This window comes from Corvus cornix, chromosome 3 (assembly GCF_000738735.6).
Source record: "Corvus cornix cornix isolate S_Up_H32 chromosome 3, ASM73873v5, whole genome shotgun sequence".
NCBI classification, from domain to species: Eukaryota; Metazoa; Chordata; class Aves; order Passeriformes; family Corvidae; genus Corvus; species Corvus cornix.
This window is the reverse complement of record NC_047056.1, coordinates 69,030,848-69,056,465: the sequence shown is the minus strand read 5'-3', so window position 1 is coordinate 69,056,465 and position 25,618 is coordinate 69,030,848. Positions and strand designations below refer to the sequence as shown.

At 46.9% G+C, this 25,618-nt stretch overlaps 1 protein-coding gene across 1 annotated transcript; it reads left to right on the top strand.

Moving 5' to 3' along the window:
• Positions 1-2,001: 2,001 nt before the first annotated feature.
• On the top strand, positions 2,002-3,523 carry GPR6 (G protein-coupled receptor 6). The gene has a single exon (XM_010407209.3). The coding sequence runs from the start codon at positions 2,068-2,070 to the stop codon at positions 3,046-3,048; it is 981 nt and encodes a 326-aa protein (XP_010405511.3). The 5' UTR covers positions 2,002-2,067; the 3' UTR covers positions 3,049-3,523.
• Positions 3,524-25,618: the final 22,095 nt, after the last annotated feature.

Sequence of the window (25,618 nt, the reverse complement as noted above, 5' to 3'; positions counted from 1 at the left end):
ACATTGGCCATACCTGTTCTCCAGTTGGCAAAGGGAACAGGGTAACTGCTGTGTTCTGAACTACGGTAGGGGTACTTGACCAAGTGCTTGAGTTGTGGAGACTTCTAAACTCTGCTTGAAACTGATTTTGCTGCAGTTACTAATGGTGCTGTAACACCTGGATAAGCAAGGGAAAATATATAGACAGCAGGACACCACACAGGGGCTGTGGACACAGGTTGCAGTGAAGGTGATTACTAAATAAAAAGGAAAAATCTTTACAGTTGAGGGTGAAGCAGAGCCGCAGGTTGCCCAGAGAGGCTGTACAATCTTCTTCCTGGGGCTATTCGGACTTGATTGAATGAAATCCTGAGGAAAACTTTTGCACAGTTGGTGCTGTCCCTGCCCTGAGCAGGTGATGAGACAGGAGAGATGCGCCAGACCTGACCTCCACTGGTCCCTTCCAAATTAAGCTATTCTGAGATCTGTGTTTCAGAATTCCTGGGGAGCGATGTCTTCAGTTGTTTACAGAGGTACAGAGTGTCCACAGCTTGTCTTGATGATAGTGTTTAGCCTGCAGGAGGACATTGATGGGGGTGGATGTAATGAGTGCTGACACTAATTCTCTTTGAATGTGCCCACCTTTTACTGTTGCACAGCCTGCATGCTTTCTTCATTTGGACTGCTCAAGACAGTAAACACATTTTCTTCTAATGTATTTTTCAAAATTGTGTCTTGATGGTTTGCATGCTGTTCCCATAGCTAAGAGGTTATTTTATTTCCACATTCTTTTGATCATCAGTCACAGAACAAACACTGTCTCCCAGACTGGAGTGGGGGCACATTTTGGCTTGTCCCCTAGGAAAACTGTGCTGCTGCAGAGGGAGCCTACCCACTGCCCACGTTTGTTTGATACTGGTTTTGCCAGCAATGGGTATGAGAATGTTATCCTTTGACTGTATCAGTACATATAAATATCTTAAAGGCAGGTGTCAAGAGTATCGTGCCAGGTTCTTATCGGTAGTGCCCAGTGGCAGGATGAGGAGCAGTGGCTGTAAACTAAAATGCAAGAAATTCTACCTCAACCTGAGGAAGAACTTATTTACATGGAGGGTGGCAGACCACTGGAATAGGCTGCCCATGGAGGTTGTGGAGTCTCCCTCTCTGAAGACATTCTAACCCACCTGGACGTGTTCCTGTGTCAGGGCCTCTAGACTGACCCTGCCTTGGCAGGGGGGTTGGACTGCATGATCTCCAGAGATCCCTTCCAGCCTTCCTGATTCTGTGATTCTGTTTCATCTATTCATGCTTTAGAGTGGAAACGTGCTGGCTGCTGCTTCACTGTGAGACACAAAAGGTGAGACAATGAGAGAGCTGATATCTTTTATGCCCGTGAGACTGAGTCTTCTACGATTTGACCTTACTAGTTTGGAGACCTCAGAAAACAGTGCGGATGCTTTTGGCGGTGAACAGACTGCTAACCCCAGAGTATATATTGTTCAGACAGGGTAACTGTGGAACAGGCTTTTTCACAGCTGTTTCGAGCGCTATTCGGACACATTTCCATCCGGCGGAGCACGGAGCTCCCTCTGGGCTCTGAGCGCTTACAGCAAGCGCAGCACGGACGGCACCCACCGCGGGAGAACCGGCTGCGGAGCTGGGGGAAAGCAGCCGTGGGAGGAGCGGCTCCTTGTGTGTGTGTGCGCCCACTTCGCTGCCCGGTGCCCCCGACCAAACCCTCCCGGGCCCGGAGTCGGGCGGGGAGAGCGGCCCCGTGCTGACCCTGCTGCCTCGGCACCGCGGAGCCCGCCCCGCGCCCGCCGCCGCCGCCCGGGCTGCCCCTGCCCGGCCCGCCCCTGACGTGTGCGCGGGGCGGGGCGCGGGGGCGGCCGGGCCGGCGGGAAACTTCTGCGGGTTCAGCACCACAGACAGGGCGGGCGCGGTGCCGCCGCCCGGCATGCGCGCCCCGCCGCCCCACCGCCGCCCGACCGCCGCCCCATTGCTGCTCCATCGCCGCCCCATCGCCGCCCCATCTGCCCACCGCCGCACCGCCGCGGTCCCCGCACAGCCCCGGCCGCCCGGGCGGCGATGGAGGCAGCCCTGAACGAGAGCGGAGCGGCGGCCCCGCGGCTGCCGGCCGGCGGCGGCAACGCCTCGCTGGAGCTCTCGTCGCGGCCCCCCGCGCCCGCCGCCCTCAACCCCTGGGATGTGATGCTCTGCGTGTCCGGCACCGCCATCGCCTGCGAGAACGCCCTGGTGGTTGCCATCATCTGCTACTCGCCTGCCCTGCGCACCCCCATGTTCGTGCTGGTGGGCAGCCTGGCCACGGCTGACCTCCTGGCCGGCCTCGGCCTCATCCTCAACTTCGTTTTCCAGTACGTGATCCGCTCGGAGACGGTCAGCCTGCTGACGGTGGGCTTCCTCGTCGCCTCCTTCGCCGCCTCCGTGAGTAGCTTGCTGGCCATCACGGTCGATCGCTACCTCTCCCTCTACAATGCCCTCACCTACTACTCGGAGAGGACGGTGCTCTGCATTCACACCATGCTGGCGGGTGCCTGGGGGGTCTCCCTCTGCCTGGGGCTGCTGCCCGTCCTGGGCTGGAACTGCCTTCACGACCGCACCGCCTGCAGCGTCGTCAGACCCTTGACCAAGAGTAACGTGACGCTGCTGTCTGCCTCTTTCTTTCTCATTTTCCTCATCATGCTCCATCTCTATATCGAGATCTGCAAGATCGTCTGCAGGCATGCCCACCAGATAGCTCTCCAGCAGCACTTTCTGACTGCTTCTCACTATGTCACCACCAAAAAAGGAGTCTCTACCCTGGCTATCATCCTTGGGACTTTCGGAGCCAGCTGGCTGCCTTTTGCCATCTACTGTGTGGTGGGGGATCCTGACTACCCTTCTGTGTACACGTATGCCACGCTCTTACCTGCTACCTACAACTCCATGATCAACCCCATCATTTATGCCTACAGAAACCAGGAAATCCAGAGGTCCATGTGGGTGCTCTTCTGTGGCTGCTTTCAGGCTAAAGTGTCCTTTCGCTCCCGGTCCCCCAGCGATGTCTGAGTGACTTCTCTGTCAAACTGCACCGAGTGACAATCTACCCAGTGAACTATTACAGTGCCTGTTCTAAACTTCAAACTACTTTGTGAAGTCATTGGAAACATGCTTAAGTATTAGCACTTTATACATATTTGTATCTCGGAGAGTGGTTCAGGGTATGGAGTTTCGGGTTCCCTGAAAAAAAAATAACAATGTGTTTGTATATAAATTTGCACATCACATTTGTGAAGTGAAGACATTCCGGTACCGCTTAACTATAGCACCTTATTTCTAGCTGCTGACCTGCCAAAACAGTGTTGCCTTCCTGAAGGGCAGAGAGAAAGGAAGTTGTGTTCGTGTTGTATTTGTAAGTGTGTGTGTTGGGGGAGGGAAGGGGGTTAGGGTGTATGTATGTGGTGTATGTGTCTGTCTGTACTTTGCTGCACAACATTGATAAATTATAACATTTTGTATACAAATAAAAACATATAAAATGTGATATAAGTTTGTGTGTTTAGATGCTTTTAGAAAGAAGTGTGTTGGTAAATTTGCCAGTTGAGCAAAGTCCCTTGTTTACTTTTGAAGGCTCCCCATGTAATTCTGCCTAAAGAGATCATCATTTACTATGGAGATGAAATACTGGACCAAGAAAGGCACCTTCCTGCTTGTTTGTTTGTTCTCTTCTTTAGTCTGGCAAAGAGTAACGAAGAGCACAAGCTCCTTTTTTTTTTTTTTTTTTTTTACCTCTAGAAACCAAAGAAACAAATAGCCTGGTCAAATAGGCTGCTTATTACAGTTATTCAACAGGTTCCCAGTAGCTTTAATTTTCAGGTTATAAATGAGCCCTTTACAATAATGACCCATTTAAAAATTATCTGTGGGGGAAAGTCATTCTCTAAGCTGGGCTCTTTTTTCCTGTTTTAGTCTAATGGCAAAAGGGAAAAAAGCAAAAAGGAAAAAAAGAGGCACAGTATTCTTTCCTAAAGGCCTGTAAAATGCCACAATATGCAGACTTTCCTTATCATCCCCAGTTCTGAGGGGAATCTGAATTGTTTCTCTGCTTCCTTGTTTTTGGACTGCATGCTGTAGAAAAATAATTTAAGTGCATCTTTGCTGTCTGCCTGTCTCAGGGCAGTATACAGTCTTCTGACAATCCCATGGCTTAGTGGCTTCAAAGAGTCCATCAGAGGTCAATGTTGTTCAGAGTTTGGAACACTCCTTCACTCAGGTTCGAAACCACCGGCAACTGATTTATTCAGAGCAATAGCACATTCAGCAGATTTCAGAAGCCATGTTGCTGTTGTAGTAATGCTACATTTACATCTTGGTTATGTTAATCACTACCATTTCTATTTGTATTTAAGGGCTGAAACTGATTGCTTTTATATGCATGGTACCATATAAAAAGTTTGGACTAGTACTTTTCCCAGTTTATGGCTGGGCAATGGGTCAAACATTTGCCTGCTAGAGCAGTTGGGTCCACAAGGATCCAACAAACCTCAGAGAGGCTGTGAATCACTAACACTGTATTATGTGCAAGTATTATGAAACCCAGCATCATTTCACTGATAATACAAAGAGATTTCATTTAAAAGAAAAATCGGTATTCCAGACTTTGTTAGTTCCACTATTTTTATCAATTCTAATAATCACAAATGTGACATTGTAATTGATGACTACCTTCAGGCATGCAGTTCATCAGAGAACTGTTGCAGTGGTGCTACAAATACAATAAAAACCAGATTTTATTATGTATATATAACATACTGCTCAAATTAAGAACTCTCAAGTTGCTGGTAAAAAAGATTTTTTTACCCTCTTTTTAAGCCCACATCTCATATACTATATCTAATCCAGCAAATAAAAGCGGGCCTTCCCTCTAGCCCTGTGGCTGGGTGGCACAGGCCATGCTTAAGCTCCCTTCCCCTTGCAAAGCCAAGGACTAAACCACTGGCTGGAGCATCCTCACTGTGTTCTAGTGACCTTCAGAGACTCTGCCAAAGGTGCCGCAACACCTGCAACAGTAACTGCTCAGAGAAAAGACCAGTGAGTGCCTCAGACAGGTGAAACATGGCAAAACTTGCTGGTAAAACTAGAAGACATGCCATCTGCTAGGCTTTAGACTCATAAACCTTGTCATTCCTGAGCTGACTGCAATAAAACCACGGGAGAGGGTTGCTGAGTGCAGATCGTCACACTCTGGCCCTGACTCTGCACCCAGAGATGTTGAGTAGGACCTGAGCAGGCTTCTGGGAGCCCTGTACGGGCTCTGAAAACCCCTAGGAGAAACTTCTTATCCTTACTCTTAGTCCTCAGGGGGGCAGAATCTGCCACTGATCACCTCTAATGCAACCTCCCTTCTTTAACCCTGTCTGGCATCAGAGGATTCTTGCCATGAATTCATTGCACACTGACAACCTGTATAAAAATTAGATAAAGAACTTAGCTGAATAGAATCCTACTTCAGTAATAAACCACTTAACCGAGAAGTGCAAAGGATTTAGGTGAGTTACTCTTCCAATTCCTGTCCATGTTGCTTTAAATGAAACTTTGTTTCTTTTTTGTTATATGATCACATTTTCAGTTACCCCCTGTGATTCACTTTATCTAAAAAATAAATCTGGATCCCTCCTGTTAAAATGTGACACTTTAAAAGTGTTTCCCCAAGCATTCTTCCCTTCCAGGAAGAAAATTCTGGTTACAGTGATCTTAGCCATTCATTTTCCTGGGACAAAATAAATGCAAGAGTTTTTTCTACATGCCACAGTTAGAAAGATATGCTGACTCATAATTTCTAGGAAAACCCAAGGTAAAAGAGAAGAGAGTATTTTGATAGGTTTTGGTTAGCCCTGACAGTGGAGTTGACATCTACCCACTGCAGTAAAATACAGCCTTTAATTTTCAAAGTGAATCCAGATCTGCAGGAATACCTGAGTGGAATAACATGAAGGAGGCTACCTAATTTCTACTCTCCCCAAATAACATCTCATTTTAGATGATGGACGAAGTCCAGGACTTGTGTATAGCATTACACAGGTATTTTCCTTTCTGAGTTTTTTCTCAGCGAACATTTATTTGAGAAAATGGTGTTATATTTGCAGTACCAGGACTCACAGACTCCTCCTGTTATCAGATAATGGCACTTTTACCTTGATCATGAAATTATTTGGGGAGACAAAAATTCCTGGAGCCCCATTTCCAGTCACTGGGCAGGGCAGGGCTGTGGCCCTCATGCAGCCCCAACGGGAAGCCAGCCCAGGGGACAATCACATGTCTGCTCAAGGGGGACTGTGTCTGATCTTCTGTTTCCAAAAGTCCATGGGCAACTTTGCCTGCACAGAGACCACAACTGCAATGGCAATTGCCATTACTATTTCCTTGTCCCTGCAGGCCCATGGGCTCAATGGTTTTTATGTGCTCATGTCAATGGTGCAGTCTGGGAGGGGAGAAAACATACACTGAGTGAGGTGCAAGGATAAGGTGCAGTGTTTGGTAATGGTGTATTCTTTGTAGCCTTTGCTGGAAATGGAAATGAGATTTCCTGCTTTACCACTCTTAAAAATCTTTGCCTTATTCTAATGTAGGTAAAATGATGTCAGGCTTGGTCTAAAGGGCTCCCGGCCTGTTCCAACTGAAACCAGTGATGCTCTATTGCACTTCAGCCAAGAAAATGTCAGTATCTCATGACAAAAAAGTTACCATTTTGAGAGAGGCAGTCCTTGTCCTCAGCTCCAATTTTCATTAGAAACTAATGGTTTATTACCAACCTTGAAAATCTTACAGGACTTGCAGTAATTTGGCTTGCTTGAAGCACCTCTCGCTGTGATGAGCTCCCTTGTTTCAGCAGGAGCAATTACAGAACAAGAGCACAGCTCTGGTGAGGAAGACCTGGTTGGGAGCCAGCCAGGGCAGAAAGCCCCACACACTGCTTGATTTTCTGTGGGGCTTCTGCCTAAATCAGCAGTAGAACAGTGGAAAAGAGACTGACTCTGCAGGCTGCTTTGTATGAGTCACTGATATTAAAAAGCCAGCTGGATTCAAAATCACAGGTCAAACAAAACCTCTTTATTTAGCTAAGCAAACAAAAGGACAAAACACTTTTGAACCTGAAAAGTGACTCTGTACATATTTTTATCAATGTAATGATCCACAGGTACTAAGTAACATCTGACAAAGCACTAGAAACTCTAATCTCCATTCTGCCTCTCTCACTCTAAAAAGGATAAATTTTTATAATGAGGTGAAAATAATTTCTGATATTGCAGCTGCTCCTCAGCATTTCAGCTAGCTGTTGTAGCAGTCATTATTAAAAAGAAAAAAGACAAAGGGAAATAAACAAAAATGTTTTCCCTTTCTTACTGCTTTATGATGGAGACGTGTGACTCCGAAGGAGTGACCAAGCAGGTGAGATTCAGCTCTGCTTGGAGAATGAGCACATCTGGATCTCACCTTAACGCCGGCTGGATTTGCTTGTTTGGGGGACAGTCTGTGTTGTGAGGTGTCTCCACATCACCTAGTCCTCCTCGAGTGAGCTCCTCCCTTGAAAGCTCACAGCAGGCAGCTCCGGGGCTGATGCATTTTGCTCAGGAGTGCCTGACAAAGATCCCCTGGGTAGAAAACCACTACACCTTTCCCTGCCCTCTTGATGTTTAAGCTGTTTCCTCTGACTACATTCCCCCAGTGGCAGTTCCATTTATTGAGGGCAGTAACTCCAGTGTCCTGGAAATAACCCAGCTGCTACTGGGGCAGCTGGAGAACGGTAAGCGCTGACTCAGTGCTGACAATAGAGGTGGCAGCCGGTTCAGCGGAGGCAGGTCTGCTCGTGTCAGCTCTGTCTGCTGCAAAGAAGTGACAGAAGGCAGCGGGAGGTGAAGCAATGGTCAGATCTCTGTGAAGGCTCCACATGTTGCAGCAAAGTCTCACAGTAAAGGGCATTTTCCAGCAGATTCCCATCCATTTTTCTAATGAATTTACTTTGCTGGCATCACAATACAAGTGGTGGGAGAGAAAGAGCAAGAGAAAAGAAGAATGTGCTCATATCTGGTTAGGGAAAGAGTGCAGTGGTTCACAGTATGACTCATGGTGTGGGAACAGCTTCTCCAGCAGGTACCTCGGATACATCAGCTGGCTGCGGTGTTCCCTTCCAGCAATGGGTTGGGGGCACACACAAGACAAAAGACCAAAAATATTTCTTCACTGCAGCATTGTTTGAGTTATCCTCAATCCTAGACCTCCTGAGCTGAAAACTGCAAGTGCAGGCAGATCTCTAGAGCTGCCCAACCTACCATTCAGCCAGTGAAGGGAGAAGTGTAGTCCAGATTCAACTTTTGTCCTGCTTTTGGACACAATTAAACTTCTAGCTGCAAACTCAGATTTGGCAATCACCTACAAGACAACATCTTTTCCATCCCCTGCTGCTGTCTGTGCCCCTGACACAAGGTGCTGGGGTAGAACATCTTTGCACTGTCCCTTGCACTTTCCTCTGTGGCACAGGCTCTCTCTCCACCTGTGCAAGACTGGAGTTATATCCATACAATGACACATTTTTAAGGATTTGTCGGCACTTTAAAGTAAGAATTAGATGCTTAGGATCAGAATTAGGAAAAGGATTTAAGCAACCATAGTCCTCAATGTGGGCCTCTCAGCAATCTTGCTTGCTGACAGGACATGTGAGTACCAAATCAGTCAGCTGCCTTTGTCCTCCATGCCCTTATAGCCAGGCAGCAGCACATGCACAGAGTGCTTTGCCCAAGCAACACAAGCAGCCTGGAAGTTGCCTTTTCCCACTACACTGGGTGGGGATTGAGGTGTCTGTACATCTGTGTTTTCTGCATGGCTTCATTTGGTAGGAGAGCATGTGAGTACCACATAGGATGAAAACTATCCAGGTTTTTTGTCTCTGTGCTGTCCAACACTTCCACACACTTAAGTCACTCCAGCAGGGAAAGGGACTGAGCTCAGGACATTGGCAGATGGGGGTGTTTTTATGCAGTGGAGGTTTATCAGCGCTGTTGGGAACAATTGTTTCTCTAGCAGGGACAAACTGCTTGCTATGCTTCAGGCAGAGGAAATGGATGGGATCAGGAGAAGGCAAATTGACTGCTGGGGAAGGAAAGAAATTCTGGACTGGGGGAGTATTTTAAAGTTTTGGTTCTCTTTTTCCATGCTACTCGCTGTCTAGCTCCTGGTTGGTTTAAAACAATGTTGTTTTGCCAGGGAAGGTTTTCTCCCAGCAAGCTGCTTGTTGTGCAGTTGTTTCATTTTGTATCTTAATTGAAAGACTGAGATTTTTCAGGAAAGAATTGGAAAAGGTTTTGAAAATTAGCTTGAAAATTAGCTTGAACCTTCTGTCTTTTTTGAGCTAAGGCATATTTTGTGTGGATCAGCACTCATTTTATCACCACCAAGAAGATGGTATACATATTAATAATTATATTTAAAACCAAGGCAGAAAGAGTGGTTCTGGAAATATTCTCCTAGAGGTAGATAGTTTAAATAAAGGTTTACTCTCCTATAAAATGTAATTAGATCTATGACACTCTTTGAATGACTGAGTTATTTTTTTTTTTAATCAGCACCTTTGCATCACAGAGAGATAATGTGATTGTATACCTGCAGGCAGATATAATTTGTCACTTCTAGTTGTTGCTGCTTTTTATAGAAAGAAGTACATCTAGGTAGTATTAAGATGCTGTCAAAAGAAATCTCTTCTGATGGAAAATAAATGTGCCAGTAAATATGGGGACCATGCTACATTCCAATATCAGTCTGACTTTTGATGTGGCAAATTTTTATTAGTAAGTAGGAAGCTGGATTTTCCTAGAGTTTATCTGATTTTCCCAAGCAGGGGTGTATTTTGTTTTAAACTTCATTGTCCAGGGGAAAATAAGGATAATGGGAGACAAATGAATTAAGGCTTCCCTCTTTCTGTTCTTGCTGTTCTATAAATGTCTCAAAGAAAATAATTAATTGTATTGAATTATACTGCTGAAATAAATTAATCAGAAAACCTTTTGCATGGAGAGTTTGGGTATGGGGTGTGATCTGTGCACCAAGCATAACCCCAAGACTTTGAGTGGCTCCCCTACTTGGACATGGCTAATGATGGACTCCTTCATCCCAGGGATCTCAGCTGCCCCATGGCAGTCAAAGGCCGTCACATGGGAGACAGGCATTTGCAGAGCAGCCCATTGTATGAGGCCTTGCTTGTAACACTGGAATAGTGAGCTCTTAAGAGTAATCAGATACTGCCTATTCATGAACAACAACAGCTAATTGCATTATTTTCAGTTTGAATGAAATTGGGAAGATTAGAACACTTTGCTGTATTTGCTGTCACGGCGTTAGTTCCACATGAGATGTGTTTGTGGGAAATAAAGGCTCTGCGGAGCCCCACAACTCTCCCAGTCATGCTGAGGTAAATACCCTGCTGCTGTCTCGTCTGCTGAAACCCGCAGCAGTGTTAGCAGCATGCAGCTCTTATTGTGTCAACCAGAACATTTTTGTCTTTCATAAGACATTTTTAGAAATTGGAAAAGGCTCTGTCTCTGCCTTCATTGTCATTAAAACTGGGACCTTTTGCCTGGCCATAGTGCTCACAGCGTTGGTCAGACCCACAAAATCTTCCTATTAATACCCTCCCATCCTGCCATGTTTGTCTGAAATGAGCAGTTGTTACTTCATCTGAGCAGACAGAAACATGTTGAATGTGTCTGATACTTGACCTGGCAATGTCAGTCAAGCTCCTCTAATGCAGACAGCAGAACAGGTTTATTGCCCAACCATTTGATTATCCCATTTGTCTGCCAAGCTACGTGGCTGTTCCCACCTCTCCAGTGATTCCCCAAGGCCTCAGCCAGCGCTGAGCAGGGCATGAGCCCCCTGACACCCCCTTCCCATTTTATCCCTGCCACAAAACAAGGAGTGTGTTGGTAGCGCTCAGTGCTGAGGGGGCTCCTCACCTCTCATGAGTACAGCACACCGCTGGACAGTGCAAGGCATGCAAGTTGTCTGATATTGCTCTGTGTAGTAATAGGTGAGAGAGAGCTGGATGCCTGTGTGGAAACCAGTGCTTTGTGATTCTCCTCTTCTGCAGGGCAGAAAATGATGATATGGGAAGATGAGGTAGCAGTGAAAGTTGCCTGAGAGCTATCAAAGAACATCAGAAAAGTCTTTTTCCTCCTGGAAAAAGGTATCTGCATGCAAAGCACAGATAGGATGCCTGCCTTCTGTTCCCATTTTGGGAACATCTATATGCTTCTGTTATTCCTATTTATCTGTCTTTTGCCCTGACACTCCTTTTGTGTCCCTTTCTTCCCCAAAGGTGGCCTTTCCTTCTGTCTTCCCTCAAGGCCCTGTGACAATGGTATGTGTCCTGCTAGTGGCATGAACTGCCTTCCTCAACCATGTCTCCGTTACCCTTTCTTTTCAGATGGCATCACTGCTGCTTCCGCCAGAGTGGTTTCACATGTGAGGAGTTGGGTGGATTTTGCAGAGGGAACTGCTCCAAGGGGAACAGTGTTACTTCTGTGCCACTTTTGCTCTTGCTGCATCTGGGAAAATAAAAAATAAGAAAGGTCTGTGGGCCAGTCTGGCAGAGAGGCAAGCAAAAATGACTGCATCTATCAGACCTGCAACTCGCTTGCAAGCTCTCACAGTGCTCCTTAGAAGCACCTGTAAGTGACTGGTGGAGTTTATTCCCTGCTTTTTGTAAGTCATCTACCACCAGAGGTGAAAAGACACAACAGGAGTGGTATTTTTCAGGACATCCAGTGTATTACAGTCCTAAGGGCTTCAGAGTGAGCACTGAAGGCTTAGACTGCCTCACCACTATGTGCTGTTTTATGGCCAGGATAATTCTGAAGGGCCTCTCATGCTATTGGGCTACCTGAAGGACATCTTCAAGACCAGCCTTTGGGGTGAAATAAGCAGTGCAATGCCCTCTGGTTCATTTATTCCACGCACCAGGGTAGGAGCAGAACAGGTAAATGTGGGTATAGCAGTGTAGTCCCACTGACAGAGCACAGCCAATATGCAGGTACACTCAGGCTGGTCTAAAGACACCCCACAGCTGCTTTTACACATATCAGAGAGGTCAACCAGACCCTTTGGTGGAGGTAAACACTCTCACCCTGCAGCAAGTGGCCTTGTCTGGCTTCTAGCAGTGGCTCCCGTTTGATATGGACGCACAAGCCTGGCTGCCCCTGCAAGCAGGAAGCAGAGGGGAGGGATCAAAATGGGCAAGATGGGGAGGGCAACCAAGCTCAGGGGATCTGCAGCTGTCAGCTCCACCACAAGCCCCTCTGTGACTCCCTCAGGGAAGACGGTGTCTTTTCTCTCCTAGCTGGGACACACAAACCGCAAGTCTGGGGCAGAGGGTGGTGCTGTGCTGCTCAGAAACCTTCCTCCCCAGTCTGCTTTCCTGCCTCTCAGAGAGGCTCCAGTCAGGGTCTGGAGTCAGCTGGCATTTTTAGTCACAAACTGAGGCTGAGAAATACACATTTATGTTCTTGAGCATATCATCCACAGGCAATAAAAATATCTTTTAAACAACCTAAGGCAGCTTTTACATCATCTTGCCTTCGCTCAACTCCCAAATGCCTTAATATGATGTTTATAACTTTGTCTGTCCTGGTATCACCTCTCTTTGCTTCCACACAGAGGCTGTTCCTGCTTCTTAAGATTACTCTCAGGTGGCCTCCCTTTAAAATGTATAACCCTATATAAATCCATAGCAACAATTTCTCGGCTGTTCCAGCACTTGGGGCTATCGATTGGCTGTGATGTGCTCGCTGTGCTGTGGTTTGCCAGGTCCATAGCCCCGCTTCACCCCAGCAGAGGCGAGAGAAGAGCTATTGCTCTGCTCCGTTTGCCATCGAGCTGTATTTCCCAAGAGCTGCTTGCACACTCCATCTGTCACAGTTGTTGTCTTTCTGCAAGCTCCTTTATGCCATGACCCAAACGTGAAGGTTTCTAACTTTTGAAATAGTGTCTTTGTAGAGGGAGCAAAACCCTCTATGGTTTATATTATTCTTTGTTTATTATTATTTCTTATTTTTCTGGCTTTAATTGCTAAGGTCTTGCCTGAAGCTAATAGAAGCGGCATGACTGAGGAATCTACAGAGCCTGGGAGCCTTATTATTCCTTTTTTATTTTATTTTGTGCCTTGTTTGTGTTTATTTTTCTTTCTACAAATATGACAGCTGCTTTGTGAAAATATCTTTCACAGCTACAGTGAAGGAAGAAAGCCTGACACAACCTCTCAAAAGCAAGGGAAGAGAGCTTCATTTGGGTGAAATTTCTGTGTAAAGCCCCCTGTGAGAGTGCTCACTGGGGGTGTGCTGTCAGAGCAGGAGGATGTACTGAGTCACAGGTGTCTGTCTCACCCAAAGTGTGATTCAGTTTTTTCATAAATTGCTTAGGTGATGGAGCAGGGACAATACTTATTCAGTGGGCATCTGTCAGACATCAGGGAGGGGCTGCAGTTACCTCAGAGGATTGACTTGGTATTCAACATGATCTTATCAAGTCTGAAAGAGTTTCTGGAAAAAAACCAAAAGACATTTTGTTAGAGGCAAGCACAGAAACTCAGTGAGAAAATCAGCAGTGGAAATCCAGATGGGGTGTAAACAGCCACGTAGCAAACACACAGAAGAGTATCATGAGCTGAGCTTGGTCAGCAGCTTCTCCTCACCATTTGTGAAGGCTCAGGGGAACTCCAGTATGTGAAAGCTGATGTACAAAAGAGAAGAAATCTTGTGCATCTAAAATCCATGGTTTATAGAACAATGAATGATGAGCTTTAATGGCAGCAAGGAAGAGTCAGGCTTGACACTGGAAAACTGCCAGAAACAAAGGAGCACTGGAACAATCTGTGTAGGGAGGTTATGGAGATTTCATCACTGGAAATCTCTCAAAGCAAGTTGCAAAGATCCACCTGAAACAGCACAGAGAGAATGATCCTGTCTCCAGAGAGAGTAACAGGTTGAATAAACTTGTGCAGTCTCTACCCGAGCTGTTTTGGTTTGTCACTCTTACAGTCACATATACCCTCTTTAATTTGCAGTTTGAGTAGTGAGTAGTCAGGTGTTACAAATGCCACAGTTCTCTGCCTTCTCTTTAGTCCAGACTTTGTGATTGCTTTCCAATTCATACAATGCCTAGACACCAGAATGGAACCCATGGAAGCAGAATTGATTATGAATAAATATGGCAGGCTTTCCCCCCAAAATATTTCCTGCAGAGCATCAGCATCTTCTTAATCAAGCATTGAACCTCAGGGTTGCCTGTGTGTATGTATATACACATCTTTTTAAATCAGCTTTTCTTTTGTTGGACTTCCTTTTGTGCAAGCCCATTGCCAGGAGAGAGTGCTACAAATTATCCCTCACCACTGGAGGTGCTTTTGTACGCTTTCTATAATTACTGCACCCATCTGACCTCCAGGTTTTTAAAGAGAAATGACTGGAGTCTGAGGATTTCTGTACCTGCAGGTACCAGTCAAAGTATTCTATTTCATTGAGATACCATGCAAAAATATTATGGAGTAAATAAACTTTCCTCTTTAACTAAAGCTGGGTTTGGAAACGGCAAAAAAATAACAGTTTAGGAAAAATGTCTCAGGTAATGTGTTTTCTATGGAAATGTTCTTTATTCCAGGTTACCTACAAACGATGTGAGGGAAGGGTTATTGAATCACTGCAAGCTCCTAATACCAGACTGCCAGCCCCAGACCTGAGCCCTTCTCATTTTAATGTGTGAGCAACTGCTCACTGGGCAGAGTGAAGGGCCCCCAGTGAGCAGGGGCTGGTGCTACCTGAAATATCAGGGGGTGGAAGAAAATCTCCTGGAGATGCTCATGTCTGCTGTATGTGCTCTGTAGCACTACAGAGACTGGAAACTAAATCATAACAATGTGGACAAGCAAATGGGGCTAAATTCTAGTCCATGTCATTAGGACACAGACATTAATTATAATTAATGGTAACTGACAGAATTAATGGTGTCTGACAGCAGAACGAAGGTAGGTGCTCACGTGCATATGCAACCTCAGAGGATAGACCTTATGGCTTTGACAGAAAGGTCAGGATAGGAGGCATCCTAAGGGATCACCCAGTTTCTGTCCTGCTCAGGCCATTCAGGGAACCTATGGAAACTAGCAGAAAATAATGCCATCCCTCTGACAAACTTTGGTCAAGTTTTGCTGAGAAAGCTGAAGCAAAGCAAAGCATCTTCTTGAAAATCAGTCCCCATAATTGCCAAACAACTGCACCAACTTCTACAGCAGGTAAATAAAAGCAAATAAGGGAATCAATAAATAGTAATATAGCAGATAAGATGATGAGTGAGAAGCTGCATGTGTTCATATGGGACAGATCACATCAGACAAAATCAATAGCTGCCTTTGTCAAAGTTATAGGCTTGTGTTACAGTGCGGGTACTGCAACATGATGTATCAGACAACGAGGCCCATGGAAAGAAATAAATATGGACCAGTTCTTGGTAGATGTTTCAGAGATGTTTATTTCTCCAGCCGCATGGCCGGGGCTCTGCCGAGGAACTGCGGCAATCACGGGACCCGAGGGTCCTTGCCCGTGCAGGGGAACACAAAACAACCAATGGGAACGAGGCTGACCAGGGGCAGGGAAACTCTCCCAGGGCTACATGGCAGGGGGAAGGCCCCAACAGGCTCGGTGATGGCAGCCAACATTTATCTAAATTACAGTAACTTTCTACAAAGAACCTTGTATAAAACCTGGGGGAGGTAATCTGTTCAGGCAATAATGCTGCTGAGTTTGAATTAGTCAAACTTTGTTAGATTTAAAAAAAAAAGAAAAAGACAAGAATCCAGTTTTCTGGACTCACTCAGGGATGCTGACAGGACAGAATAAGGATCAGGGGCCAGATGCTATCCAACACCCAAAAAGCTGTACTGATCACCCTGTGCAGAAACCTACTCACTCACTACCCTTAGCACTTGTTGCCTGAAAACCTTTATATGTCTTTGAAAATCTGTGTTACAGAGCAAGCTCACTGCTCATTGGTCTTTCATTTTTGGCAGCACACACCTGTAACACTGTCTCTGTACTCTCTCTGCTGAGCACACCCAAGGCTGCTGGTAGCCACCTTTAAAATGGTCATAGCAAAACACATAGGAGACATGTGGGATCCACTGCCAAATAAAACGTTACCCTTGTTGATATCCTCTCAGAGCACTTACTTTTGTGTGAACATCAGGTGAATACAGACATTTAGCACAGCCATGTGACTGCAGTAAGAGTTAATATTGTATTTTAGGTGGTTCTTCATGTCAGTTTTGCCTTGAGGAGAAGAGGAGACATTACAGCATTTTCTTTCTCTACTATTAAAAAATCTTCCTGTTAGAAAGGTATGTGACACAGCAATAGGTGTGGATATCAGCAATAGGAAAAGTCTAATCTGCACATAACCAGCCAAAGGAAAACTAATAGTTTAGCCAGCTTCATCAGCCTTATTTAATGCAGTCTGTAAAAGGAAAATCTGCTCTTAAACAAGATCTGCCAAAGTCACGGGCACTGATACCTCAATATCCGGTCACTAATAAAGGTGCAGCCACACTGTTTGCACAAAAACCTTTATGAGAGGGGGATCAGTTACTTAATTTAAAGTGACTCAGGGGGCTGTTTGCCTTGCCAACCACATTTATTTCTGAGCAGTCTGGCCCCTTGGCTGAAGCCATGCTGGCTTGTCCCGCAGCTCAGCCCTGCTCCACTTGTCCAGGGTCACTGAAAGGAGCAGGACAGGCACAAACCAGGGAGCAACACCACCCCAGGCACACATGGGTGCTCTCGTGAGGCAGCAGGCTCTGAATTTATACACGTTCACTGGTTTCTTTTTGTGAAATGCTTGTTCTGCCTGCTCCCTGTGGAGAAGCGCCTCTGTGAGCCATTCTCCACAGAAAAGCAGCTTTCCTTGGATGGAAGTCGAGACTTGCGCTGGGAACATGAGACAGAGAGCTCTTAGTGTCGTTCCTGCCTTCCTCCTCTCCTTCCCAGGGGTAGAAAGAGCCACTCTGTGCACATTGCTCCTCCCCAGACCTGGGTGTGCTTTGGGAGACGGTTGTGGCAGCCCAGCAATGCTCCTGCATCGGGCTGCCTGCTCTAAAGGAAGGTGTTGCAGGAACTTTCTGCAAACAAGGGGATATATTCTGGAACCAGCTCTGTCCCACTGGCAGAAATGACACACGCACTTCCAAGTGACCGCCTGGGCTCTGAAGCACTGTGGATTCTTTTGGAAAAGAGAACTCAGGGTTTATCCAAAGTCATCTGGGTGCTTTTTTATTAGAGAGCTCTCGAACTCCCTTGGATTTGAATTGATCTGTGGTCTGCAGGAGGCTGAACCTGGCACATCGAGGCAAGGAAATGCTTTGGGGTTTAGGAGAACTTTGTGCAGCTGATAAGACATGGGCTGGTTGGTCAAATCACCCAGAGGAGAAATAGCTCTGCATCAGGGAGGAGCAGACAGGCATTGCTCCTGTATCAGGCTGCCTGCTGTAAAGGAAGGTGTTGCAGAGCTCTTGCTACAGGAACCAGGCCAGATACGTGTTTTTACTGTTTTCCTGTGGTTTATGGCGTTCCCAGTGGTTGAGGAGATGAGGATGGTGGAGCTGTGACCCCTGCCTCTGCCCTCTGGGGGCACGGAGGGGCCGGTGCGAGTCAGGTTGATGTGCTGAGCCCACTGCAGGTCCCTCCTCAGGGGGGTCCCCTGGGCTCCGTGCCTCTCGTGGTGCAGAGCTGCTTTCAGAGCCATAGCAGTGCCATCTCTCCTCCCGAGGTGACCAGAGGAGAAGGTTTGCTCAATCACTCGGGAGGCTTCTGTGGGACTTTTTCCCAGTAAGCAGGAGGCTGGGGGCGCCCCCACCACAATCCCCATTCCTCTGAGCAGGTGGAGGCCCTGGTCGTGCAGCAAGCTTCCCATGGGTGACACGGGTAACCTGGGAGTGCTTTCCTTTGATGCCCATCCTCGCTAGGACTGGGGTGACCAGCAACGCTCAGGACCCTCGAGTGCTGCTCCGGGTGCTGCAGGTGGTTTGCTGCCTTTTGCTGCCTCTTTTAACTCCTTGCCTCTCTTAAAACAAAGAAATAAAGAAAAAAAAAAAAAGGGGGGGGGGGAGTGGAGTAAAGGTAAAAGGGGAGATCTGCAAAAGGAATAAGCAGCAAATGTAAAGTATGGCAGACTTGAGCCTTGAAAGCAAGAGGATTAAAGCCTGCTGATCTTCTCTCGAGCAGAGCACCGTGGCCGGGCAAGGGGCTGTTCTCCCCCCGGGCCGGGCTCGGCGCAGCGGTGAAATGCTGCCACCTCCCGATGCACATCCCTGGCGCGGCCCCGGAGCCGGCTCCTCCCGGCAGGAAGCCGGGGGCTTGTCGGGTGCGCGTGAAACGCCGACACTTGGGCTGTTTTCGGCACGGCCTGAAGTGGTTTGTGGTTAGCCCCGGGGGCAGCCAGCTCGATGATAGAGCAAAACCGCACACACCGCCTCCAGGCACAAACAGCACAGAAACGAGACGTCAGCTGCATCCTAATTTGTGGTGGTTCATCAAATGTTATCTGATCGTGGGTGTTAGTGAAACAGCAGAGGAAGAAGCAGCCTTTCCACAGCAAACAACCAAAAGGAAAATATTTCACTTTAAATTGTATCTCTTTCATTATAATTACCATATAACTATTATTCTTGCACTGAAATAAGAAAAATGCAAGGAGAAATGTGGTGATGAATAGCTCTTACTGGTCAGCATAAAGTGGCATGTATCTTTCTTCCAAAGACATATGACCTGCAAAGGCAGAACGGAAAGTTCAGAATTCCTAAGGGTGGCCATCCTGCACAGGCAGATAAAAGTCTGCTGGTGGATCCACCTGCCCAAAGCAGAAAGGCTAAAACACGCCTGTGGACATTATGGCAGGAATGATGACCACTTCTGAAGACACTGTCCCTTCAGTGGGGTTCTGCATTGCAGCGTGTGGGGCACAGAGTCAGGATGCTTCATCTGCTGGGGCACTTAGGAACAGCCAAGGATACAATTTTGCATCCAGAAGGGACTCTTTACTAGCAAAGGGAATAATGTAGACTCGGGGACAATGGTAATGTGGACTTAGGACAAAGGTTAATGGCTTTAAAGTGAAAGAGGGTAGGTATAGACTAGATATAAGGAAGAAATTCTCCACTGTGGGGGTGGTGAGACACTGGAACAGGTTGCCCAGAGGAGCTGCAGATGCCCCATCTCTGGCAGCGTTCAAGGTCAGGTTGGATGGGACCTTGAGCAATCTGGTCTAGTGGAAGCTGTCCCTGCCCATGACAGGGGGACTGGAACTAGATGAACTTTAAGGTTCCTTCCAACCCTAACCACTCTTGTTCTATCATTCTATGAAGGAACAGCATTGCCCCCTATTTGGGCCAGGGGAGCCATCATGGCTGGTACCAATCAAGGGGACAGGGTGCTTTTCTGGAGGCTCCCAAGGGGATGCTGGTGGTGCCAACCTTTCATCCCAGAGCCTGGATTTGATCCTGCACCATGTCATGATGAGAACAGAGCTCACATGGACTGCAAGTGCTATCCAATCTTGATGGATTCAGCAGGTGCTACTCACCCCTGCTCCTCTGCACTGACACCCCCAGGGGTGCAGGCAGGCATGCCTGACAGGGGGCTTTCTTTTGGGCTGGCAATTACAGTGCTTTCCATCTTTCTCCCTTTCATCTATTAGATAAAGTGCTGGCAGCTGAAAGATCCCAGCTGGCACATGTGCCGAAGCGGCTGCAGACAACACACCCAGACTCTATGGAGCACCCGACCGTGCTTCTGAGCCTGTATTGACACAGGGTGATACTTTTTGATGCAAACCCCAGCACTTGCTTTTTACTTAAGAGGGTGTAGCTATGTATTTTAAGAATAAATGCTGTATGCAATCAGCATGCTGCCCTAGGTACAATGGGAGTGAAGACACTTCCCAGTCAGGGAGGCAGCCAGAGACAGTAGGAGCAGGGTCTCGCTCCCCATCTCTCCCTTGCAGAGAGAACATGGTCTGAAATTTTGCTCCAGCAATGTAAAGAATAATGTACGAGATCAAAAGGCTAGTTTCATCCCTGGGGATTGCAAGTCTGCTGAAGGTTTGCTGTAGGAAGTAAGAGAAAAGCTGTTTTAGAAAGGGAGGAGTGTCTGAGAAGCAGTGGTGATGCTTTGCTCTATTTTTGGGTAGCTTTCTGTCAAAAGCAGCCTGTAGTTTGCTAACCAGCTTCTGATGCCTTAAAGCATAGTTCTAGTTAAAACTGCAGATTTGCAAGGGCCTGGTTGTTGCACTGAATTGGAAGAAATGTTTTTAGGTGCATATTGAGCACAAGTGGATTGATACATCCTCTTATCTCCACCTGATGAACAGCTTGAAAGACAAAGGGCACAGACCACCTTCAGCCCTGCTGTGGCCCCAGTAAAAGCAGCTACAAGCACAGGTTAGAGTGGCAATCTTGGGAACGTGAACTGGGTGCTGAAGAGCAGCACAGTAGTGGCTGCAGCCAAGGATGGATGCAAGCACAGCTCTCTGCTGGCTCCTTCCCACCGCTGCCCTGGTCTGTGCAGAGCTCTGCTTCCTTTCATGTAATCAACAAATTAGGTTCTGTAATTTGCCTTACAAACAAGACTCTCATCTACCCACTCCCTTTTTTTTTTTTTTAGCGGTTTAGCAAGCAAACAGTGGGAGACCAAAGAATTAAAGCCATAAAGTAATCTGCATATAATCAGTAATTACCATGAATCAAACCCTCCTTCAGTTCAGCTGGTTATTATTTCCCTGATAATTTAATTCCCTTCACTGACAAAACTAGGAAATACTCGTTTTCACCAGAATAGCAAATAATTTCCTGCTGTGCCTATAATACTTTATCATGCAGTTTAGTGACCACATAAATCCAGCTAATGAAATTTATGGAGAATATGAGGACTACTCATAAAAAACAGACTAAAAACCTGAAAAAGTAATTGCTCCCATGTGTGTTGGGAGAGGATGACATTTTGCCAGCAGACCTCTGCTAAACACTTCTTACAGGTGTCACTGACTAGCCAACACTGGGAGCTGCTGTGGCTGACAGCAGGGTGCTCCAGCAGGAATTTGGGTAGTCTGAATGCGGGGTGATGGTCACATGGGGCTGCAGTCATGAGAGCCCCTTTGCCTTGCCCTTGTGGGATCTTCTCAGGCCTTGTGGCAGAGGCCATAGGGGCCACTGCTGGGGCAGAGCTTCAGCCCACATGTTTCCAAAAATGCCTCCTGCTTTCAAGGGATGTGAAATCATCATTGTGGGGACATTGTGGAGGTAGGGCTGGCTACACCCCCAACTGCAGGTTCTTCAGGAGAACCTCACATCCTGGGATTTTGCAAGCTGCAGAGATGTGGCAAGTCAGTGGAAAGTTTCAAAATCCAAGGAGGCATCAAAGCCTGGCCTTAAAATTTCTGGGATTTAGGATGGTAACGTTTCCATGTGACCTTAGAGGTCTCCATTAGAGAGATCTACAGAGAGTGAGTTGCAGGAGCTGTCTGGGAAGCCCTGATATACTTGGCTGCTCCTAGAGCTGGGCTCTCTCTGCTGTGGGAACAGGGACTGAGTTGCTGCTTTCTACCTCTGATTCATCCAAAGGTAATCATTGGCACTGAAACTTCCCCTGGCAGGTGCTGGTCCACAGCCATCGTGCAGAGGACAAAGTCTACAGAAGCAAAGGAGTTATCCTAATGTTTTCCTCTCACTAACCACAGCTGAATTACTGCCAGGATTCCTACTGACCTGCAAACAATGCTGGCCTGTGGGGAACACCTGTCCTGTTTGGGAGCATTGCTAACTTCTTTGTACTTTTAAAATCCAGAAGATGCAGCCCTCTCTGGGGTGCAGTGTGGGGGAGCAGCCCCCAGCCCAGGCCGCTTGATGGCCTCCTACATTCCTGCATGGGGTTGTGTTGGTTCTGTGTCCTGCTGGTGATGCTTACAAGCTGGTTTGGCTTTGCCAAAATGCAACTGGGAAAAATCCAGCCTCCAGCATTTGCTTGGCATGAAGGGGAATTTCTAAACTACACCAGCATGCCAAGACCTGGGTTGTGAGCTGCTTTCTCACAAGGTTAGAAGTCTTGGGCAGTTTCTGGAGATATTTCTGGCTGGTACTGAAGTGAAAAATCAAGCTGTGATAATATGTCACTGAGTGTGGATGCTGCTCCACAGCAGGCACTGGGGTGGGTTGGGAAGGAGACCTGCTCTGAGGTTTTAAAATTGTGGTGAAGGAAGTGCCTTGCAGAGGAGTAGAAGTGGCTAAAACACGGTGTAAGATCTCATGAAAGGGACGTATATTTTTAAGCTTTTCTTGGACTGATGCTGCCATGAAGCTGTGAGAAAATGTCACAAGTTTTGCAATAAATAACACTCCGACATTAAAGGCATTAAACTGGGGGAGGTGGAAAACGAAAATGACCTGTCTGTAGGGGGCCCTCAGCTCTCTTGCATCTGAAAGTGAAGTTATCGAACCATCGGATAAAGAAACATAAAAAGGGGAATAATCTGCCCAGTTTGGTGAGAGATGCTTGATGACTTCTCTGATTTGTATCCAGACAGTTCCAGTTGCCAAAAGGAACGTAGCTGGAGCAATTGCTCAGAGCCTGCAAATGTGGCAAAAATAAGAATTTAGAAGAAATGGGATGGATGCAATTTTCTTTAGAGGCTGTTACTGATGCTGCTGTCAAGGGTTGCTGGCAGTTGAGGAGCATGAGCGATGACTAATGTGGCAGAACCCATTCTCCAGGAACAGGAATTAGCAGGGGGGAAAGATGTCTGCTTGCAGAGGGCAGAGATCAGAGAAAAAGCACAGGCTGTGCAGTATCAGATCTATCAGTCCCATGGCAACAGAATGGGGTGAACAGCTCCAGCCTCACCTCATCTGCCCTGTACCCCAGTGCCCATTTCCTGAGGTTTGTCCATGTGTCCTTTTCTAGCAGCAGCTGGGATGGGGATGAGGTCCCCATCCCCTGCCTGCTCCTCTGCAGCTGCCTGGTGGTGTGCTGCCAGGCATTCATTAAACCCTCAGAGCTGACAGCCAAGTCACTCGCTCGTGGGAGCACTCTCTGCACACCTGCTGGCAAAAAGAACGTCCCCGAGTTTCCAGGAACCTGCTTTTTAAGCACTTAAACCTGACCCAGCTCATTAGGGCTGAACAAGGCAAGGGAGAGCTGTCCCAAGCAGCTCAAAGGACAGACGGAGGGAACTCATGTCTACCGAGGGCTGGTGATGTACTCAAGAAGCAGTTTGGGAATCAGGGAGGTCTCTCCCAGCTGCAGCCACAAAGAGCGTGTGAAAAGTCTCCAGTGGGCAGACTACCACCCCCGAGAATCGTTCAAGTGTGAAAAGTAGCCAGGAGGGGAAAGGAGAGAGGAGAATTGGCAGAGGGTCCAAAAAGGGAGATCACTGTTGCTGCCCGTGGTCTCTGGTTGTGATTCCTCTCCTGGTGTTTAATGTCCCCACTTGCAAAAGAGTCGGGGAGAGTAAAACTCATTCTGGCCTGTAGCTGAGGAGACAGAGTGGACACTTGATGGAGCTCGAGTCGAATTTCTGTCAGATCCTTTGCTGATGCAGCCCTGGGTGGCAGAGCCTGTGCTGAGGCTCTGCCTTCGAGTCTCCTCTTGGAACTGCTGCGGTTTGTGGAAATGCTGAGTTTCAGGGCTCTGGCTGCTGCCATAACCCTGCACTGCCTGTCAAGCAGGGGCTTCTGCACCATGCCCTGAACCCCCTCCCCGTGGGGATGCACGGGCTGGGGAGACTGAGATGTGGCAGCCCACGGCAGAGGCTGTTCCCATCTGCATCCTCCAGGCAGACAAAGGCTCACAGCCTCCAGGTAAATCACGTGCGGGTGCACTGCCGGGGTGGCAGCTGCATCCAAGCCGAGACGGCCCCATCATCCTGAAGAGTCTGTTGCAATGCCTCGGGGACTGCGGGTACCTGTTGGCACACTCGGGTCCCTTGGCACATTTTGAGGAACATTAGTCGGGCAATGGTGTGTCAGTGTCCACCTAGATGCTGCGGAGTGCACCCCTGTGCAACATGCAGAAAAGAATAATTTTATCAACTAAAGGTCTTTTAATATGCCTCCTGCTTTTTAAATCCCAATTTACTGAAAGATAATATACTCCCTCAATAATATCTGGTATTTAATGGTTACTGTTCATATCACACCACTAAAAATCCCCCCAGATTTATGTCTCTTTTTAATTCTTGTTCGTTCAGTCCTTGTTCTCTTCCATTTACTGATTTGTTTTTGGTTTGTCCATGATGGCTGCATCGTTACTGTTTTATCTTTTGATAAAACCCCTGAGTGACAAATTCTGCACCTCCCTAGTCTTCTGCCAAGTAGCTTTTGTTTCTTCTTTCTATGCTTTTTATATTGTTCTGTTTTCCCCCCCCCAATTCTCAGTAGGAGAGGTAGCTAATTTTTAACTGTCCCAGATTACAGTTTGAGAAAAGGGTGAAGACGAACAAAGGTTTCCCTTCATTTATATGAAAGATTACTGACACATTATTTTTGTGCCAGACTTCGAGCCTTGGTTTTAACCAGCTGCTGCAAATGTACAGAGGTAAACAACAGACTCTGTAAACAGTTCAATACAGAAGACTTGATTTAGTACCTTACAAGACAAAGCAATCAATAATCTATTACACATCTAATCACAGGCATGAAGAGCCCAGCAGCCCTCTGCATAGCATTCCACCAAACGAGAAAGGCGGTTGGAGACCACGGTAAGAGGGACACAAATCACTGAGATTGCAAATGCATGGCTTGGAGTCGATCTACAAACACAAATATTCAAATTCAACAATCACCTCTTGCAACTAGTGAATCATGCTATTGCTATCTGGAGACGAGTTGCTATGGCAGAAAGCTGTAGCAGTGGCAGAAGGCCAAGAATCCTGCCTTTGAAATGTTAACTGAATTTAACTCTTGACTTTTCTCAGACAAGGCTCATTACTTTGTGTGACTGTGTCATATTAAATGAGTGCTTTGTCTGCCCTGGGTACCAGCTTGGAAGGGATACTCTTAATCAGCAGGACAGCAAAACAGGTCAATAACAATCATTTTTTATAACTTCAAGTCTGCTATGTGATACCTGCAGGCCTTTTTTTGCTTTGATTTCTTCACTTTAGCTAAGTTGTACCCAGGTCACAGCTCCTGGACACAGAGCACATCCACAAATGCGGGCACAATAGTGAGATGCTCTAATTTGAACAGTTACAGCCTGGGCACAGAAATGCTGCTGCTCCATTTAAGTGACAATGTAGGCTGCTCTCCATAATATCCACCAGAAAAATCAGGATTTTATAGAGACTTGAGCAAGGAACAGGTATAAACATCAGTTGAAATGCAATTTTGTGAATGGCAGAACTACCTACATGCAGAATTTAGGGACAAGCTCTTCTTTCAGCTGTCTGGAGTGCAGATCTGGGTCCCTGGTCAAAGGGGAGCTGCAGCTGCATACAATGCACTTTGCTTAAAGATCTCAAATCTTTACAGCTGAATATATAGGATCTCTTACATTTAGTTACT

What these genes read in the sequence shown, in the direction of transcription:
- GPR6 (XM_010407209.3), top strand. Translation starts at nt 2,068, where the DNA reads ATGGAGGCAGCCCTGAACGAGAGCGGAGCGGCGGCCCCGCGGCTGCCG.